This window comes from Dendropsophus ebraccatus, chromosome 3 (genome assembly GCF_027789765.1).
Source record: "Dendropsophus ebraccatus isolate aDenEbr1 chromosome 3, aDenEbr1.pat, whole genome shotgun sequence".
Lineage (NCBI taxonomy): Eukaryota > Metazoa > Chordata > Amphibia > Anura > Hylidae > Dendropsophus > Dendropsophus ebraccatus.
This window is the reverse complement of record NC_091456.1, coordinates 196,936,879-196,942,189: the sequence shown is the minus strand read 5'-3', so window position 1 is coordinate 196,942,189 and position 5,311 is coordinate 196,936,879. Positions and strand designations below refer to the sequence as shown.

Sequence of the window (5,311 nt, the reverse complement as noted above, 5' to 3'; positions counted from 1 at the left end):
AACATTTTATTAACAATTGGTGAGAAGTTTGGAGCTGCGGTATATGATATCTGTATTACCGCCAAATCTCCTCTGTACATGGGGAATACATAGCTGTGGTATCCGGCTTCTATCTGCTTTCTGGAGAACAGACGTCTGACTGATCATTCAGCGATCTGACTTGGCTTCTCCCCTGAGTGACTGTTTTGATGTTTTATAAGTTTCTCCTTCCGTGTATAACATTTCCCACATTTATCACATGAATATGGCTTCTCTCCTTTGTGAGTTCTTTCATGCAAATTAAGCTGTGATTTCCCAGTGAAACATTTCCCACATTCTGAACATGAAAATGGCTTCTCTCCTGTGTGAGTTCTTTCATGTATAGTGAGATGTGCTTTCTGAGTAAAACATTTTCCACATTCTGAACATGTATATGGCTTCTCCCCTGTGTGAATTCTTTGATGTTTAAATAAATCTGCTTTATAAGTAAAACCTTTACCACATTCTGAACATGAAAATGTAATCTCCCCTGTGTGAATTTTTTGATGGATAATAAGTTGTGATTTCTCAGTAAAAGACTTTCCACATTCTAAACATGAAAATGGCTTCTCTCCTGTGTGACTTCTTTGATGTTTAACAAGATGTGATTTATACATAAAACATTTCTCACATTCTGCACATGGAAATGGCTTCTCCCCTGTGTGAGTTCTTTTATGTGTAACAAGATGTGATTTATACATAAGACATTTCTCACTTTCTGAACATGTAAACAGCTTCTCCCCCTTGTGAGTTCTTTCATGTATAGTGAGATGTAATTTCTCAGTAAAACATTTCCCGCACTCTGCACATGAAAATGATTTCTTTCCTGTGTGAATTATTTTATGTTTAACAAGATCTGGTTTGCGAGCAAAACATTTCCCACATTCTGAACACGAAAAGGGCTTCTGCCCAGTGTGAATTATTTGATGTCTAACTAAAGCTGATTTGTGAGAAAAAGATTTCCCACATTCTGAACATGAAAATGGCTTTTCTCCTGTGTGAGTTCTCCGATGTACAACAAGCTGTGATTTTACAGTAAACCGTTTCCTACATTCTAGACAGGAAAATGGCTTCTCCCCTGTGTGAGTTCTTTTATGTCTAGTGAGATGTGATCTCACAGTAAAAGATTTCCCACATTCTGAACATGAAAATGGTTTCTCACCTGTGTGTGTTCTTTCATGTATAGTGAGATGTGATCTCACAGTAAAACATTTCCCACATTCTGAACATGAAAAGGACTTCTCCTTATTTTGCCTAATAAACAGTAAAGAATCAGGTGATATGACTGTCTTGGAAAGATCAGATGAGAGATCTTTGCTGTGAGGGGCTGAGGGTAGATCTGGGGTAATAGAATGTTCTTCATATGTTTCCTGTGTGATAAGATTCTCTGCATTATAACCTGAATATATCAGATTTCCCTCTGATCTCCGGGTACAGTCACCTGACAATAGAGAAGAGAGGATTTCTGAGTAATAACCTTAGAAATGTTTCATATATTTATACTTTGGGTTTTTAGAGCAGCATCTTATCCAGAATCTGACATCATGGAACGCTCTCATAGCAACAGGGGTCACAGTCTTCTCTTCCTACTGGTTATACCTCTATATATACAGCCCAGCATATCAATATATATATATAAATATATATATATATATAAAGCCCAGCATACCCTTATATATATACAGCCCAGCCTACCATTATATATATATATATATATATATATATATACACTCACCGCTTTATTAGGTACATCAGGTACCACTTTATTAGGTACACCATGCTAGTAACGGGTGGTCTTCTGCTGCTGTAGCCCATCTGCCTCAAAGTTGGAGGTACTGTGCGTTCAGAGATGCTCTTCTGCCTACCTTGGTTGTAACGGTTGGCTATTTGAGTCACACCATGACACCACCACCACCAGCCTGAACCGTTGATACAAGGCAGGATGGATCCATGCTTTAATGTTGTTGACGCCAAATTCTGACCCTACCATCCGAATGTCACAGCAGAAATCGAGACTCATCAGACCAGGCAACGTTTTTCCAATCTTCTACTGTTCAATTTCGATGAGCTTGTGCAAATTGTAGCCTCAGTTTCCTGTTCTTAGCTGAGCGGAGTGGCACCCGGTGTGGTCTTCTGCTGCTGTAGCCCATCTGCCTCAAAGTTGGCCGTACTGTGCGTTCAGAGATGCTCTTCTGCCTACCTTGGTTGTAACGGTTGGCTATTTGAGTCACTGTTGCCTTTCTATCAGCTGGAACCAGTCTGCCCATTCTCCTCTGACCTCTGGCATCAACAAGGCATTTCCGCCCGCAGAACTGCCGCTCACTGGATGTTTTTTCTTTTTCGAACCATTCTCTCTAAACCCTAGAGATGGTTGTGCGTGAAAATCCCAGTAGATCAGCAGTTTCTGAAATACTCAGACCAGCCCTTCTGGCACCAACAACCATGCCACGTTCAAAGGCCTCACATCACCTTTCTTCCCCATACTGATGCTCGGTTTGAACTGCAGGAGATTGTCTTGACCATGTCTACATGCCTAAATGCACTGAGTTGCCGCCATGTGATTGACTGATTAGAAATTAAGTGGTAATGTGCAGTTGGACAGGTGTACCTAATAAAGTGGCCGGTGAGTGTATATACATACACATACAGCCCTGTATACAATCAGCTTTGCCTACCATCTGTCTGTGAAGAAGACATAGAGACTTTGAGGTATCAGAAATCACTGCCCCTAAATCCTTCTCTACTGAATTCTTAACCAAAATATTGTTAGGCTACAGTCACACCTCCGTAGTGCAACCCGCAGCTGCGGACCCCACTATGAACGTGCATCTGTAGTGCTCCATGCTTCACGATGCACGACATTGGCACATCATTAGCATAGCGATCCATGGTGGAAATTACGGTCCGCATTTCAGCAGGTTTTTTTGCGGCACAGATCACGGCCCCATACAGAACGGGCCCAATGAATAACATTGGTCACTACTCACCTGGGCAGTTACCTGTAGTGATTTCCTGCTTATACTGCTCATCACTGCCAACATCTGTCTCCTCTTCTTCTACCATTATGTCTGTAGCATTAATATCTGTAGCATTAATAAAGTTGAGATCTTTCCATGTAGTGATGTCCTCCTTATACTGCTCATCACTGCTGTCATCTGTCTCTTCTTTAATTATTATGTCTGTGGCATCAATATAGTCCAGATCTTCCCCCTGATTCATAAGATGTGAGAGAAATATTGTAAAAGTCATCAGACAGGAGGAGAAGTCAGGTGAGATGTACAGATCATAGGGAAGATCTCCATCTACCTGATCCTGATCCTGTGGGAGAAGAGGACGGGGACATCTCTCTGGTGCTGTTCTCTTACTGGATCTGACTGGAGGGAACACATACAGAGACTGAATTCATTCTTTCCATCCAGATAATACAGAGAGGAGGTGTGTATATAGTCCTGTCTATTACCTGCTGATGGGAGGGGCTGCTGATCCTCCAGCATCACATCCTTGTACTGATCCTTGTGTCCTTCTACATACTCCCACTCCTCCATGGAGAAATAGACCGCCACGTCCTGACACCTTATAGGAACCTGACACACACAATGATCACACAGTCATCCCCCCCACCCCTCCAGTGGTGTTACTGTATAATGTCCCAGCATTCCCAGCAGCCACAGTCTCACCTCTCCACTCAGCAGCTCCACCATCTTGTTGGTGACTTCTAGGATCTTCTCTTCCTCCATTTCCTCTTGTATCAGGGGCCCCGGGATTGGGCTCAGGGTTCTTCCCCATCCTTCACACCCAGGGGCCCCACAGCGCCCACTAGAGGACTTCTTCACTACTGTGTAATCCTGTGTATGGAGAGACACATTACTATCACTCCATCCATTCCCAGAATCCCTCACCTCCCCAGTCCTATCCATCTGTTATTCCATAGATAAGAATGATGTCATGATGACATCACTCCCAGAATCCCTCACCTCTCCAGTCCTATCCATCTGTTATTCCATAGATAAGAATGATGTAATGATGACATCACTCCCAGAATCCCTCACCTCTCCAGTCCTATCCATCTGTTATTCCATAGATAAGAATGATGTCATGATGACATCACTCCCAGAATCCCTCACCTCTCCAGTCCTATCCATCTGTTATTCCATAGATAAGAATGATGTCATGATGACATCACTCCCAGAATCCCTCACCTCCCCAGTCCTATCCATCTGTTATTCCATAGATAAGAATGATGTAATGATGACATCACTCCCAGAATCCCTCACCTCCCCAGTCCTATCTATCTGTTATTCCATAGATAAGAATGATGTCATGATGACATCACTCCCAGAATCCCTCAACTCCCCAGTCCTATCCATCTGTTATTCCATAGATAAGAATGATGTCATGATGACATCACTCCCAGAATCCCTCACCTCTCCAGTCCTATCCATCTGTTATTCCATAGATAAGAATGATGTCATGATGACATCACTCCCAGAATCCCTCACCTCCCCAGTAAGCAGGAAGAGTATGTGTAGGGTGAGGGTTATTATCCTGTCGGCCATCTTGTCTCTGTCTCTCTCCATGGTTGATGGGTCGGTCTCTTATATAGAAGATATCAGCAGAGGATCCTGGAGGGAAGAGGAGGAGACAATGTAATGCGGCTCTAGATTCCTGGAGATAGAAATATACATGGACAGGAGGGGATATGGGGGAACATGGGAGGAGACAGGAAAGTGCAGATGATGGAGATGAGCTGTCCTCTGATTGGCTGAGCGGGCAGTTCCTATAGAGATATCACTCCACAAGAGTGTGGAAATAACATGACCGGGAAGGATCAGGAGTGGAGATAGCGCAGCCGACTGGACTATGTGGTGTCGCTGTGTGTTGGATTCTCCCTTCTCTTGTTATGTTATGTTATTAATCCTGCATGGGAAATAACACACTAAAAAGAAACAAGGAGACTGGTGACAGAAAAAAATGTATAAAAAGAAAACAAAAAGTACAAAATGATGAAGATAAAAACTATGTACAATGGCGCAAATAATAATCCCTGATACAGCCACATAGGGGTGGGGGGAAAGGAGTAAGGGTCCATTTACACAGAAAGATTATCTGCCAAAGATTTTAAGCCAAAGCCAGGAATGGATTTAATAAGAGGAAAAATCTCAGGCTTTCCTTTATGACTTGATCTCGGTTTATAGTCTGTTTCTGGCTTTGGCTTCAAATCTTTGGCAGATACTTTTTCTGTGTAAATAGACCCTTATAGGGGTCAGGACTGAGTAATTATCATCAGATTAAA

The 5,311-nt window shown here is 42.6% G+C and overlaps 1 protein-coding gene across 2 annotated transcripts; it reads right to left on the bottom strand.

Annotated features, from left to right (window-relative positions):
- LOC138786750 (oocyte zinc finger protein XlCOF6-like) lies at nucleotides 1–3,859 on the bottom strand. Of its 2 annotated transcripts, none has more exons than XM_069963773.1 (3): nucleotides 3,696–3,859; nucleotides 3,006–3,228; nucleotides 1–1,459 (listed from the first exon to the last, which is right to left on the bottom strand). In XM_069963773.1, exons 1-3 carry the CDS (start codon nucleotides 3,753–3,755, stop codon nucleotides 144–146), a joined length of 1,599 nt encoding a protein of 532 aa, XP_069819874.1. In that variant the 5' UTR covers nucleotides 3,756–3,859; the 3' UTR covers nucleotides 1–143. The 2 variants fall into 2 exon arrangements, with proteins under 2 accessions (XP_069819874.1, XP_069819875.1); XM_069963774.1 differs by having other exon boundaries at nucleotides 3,018–3,228.
- Between the last annotated feature and the right edge of the window lie 1,452 nt (nucleotides 3,860–5,311).

Excerpts from the sequence above, each read along its gene's own strand:
- LOC138786750 (XM_069963773.1), bottom strand. The coding sequence starts at position 3,755 with ATGGAGGAAGAGAAGATCCTAGAAGTCACCAACAAGATGGTGGAGCTG. Across the intron at positions 3,229-3,695 it reads TGGAGCTGCTGAGTGGAGAG|GGGGAAGATCTGGACTATAT; the intron begins GTGAGACTGTGG and ends CTTATGAATCAG. Across the intron at positions 1,460-3,005 it reads CACTACAGGTAACTGCCCAG|GTGACTGTACCCGGAGATCA; the intron begins GTGAGTAGTGAC and ends CTCTATTGTCAG.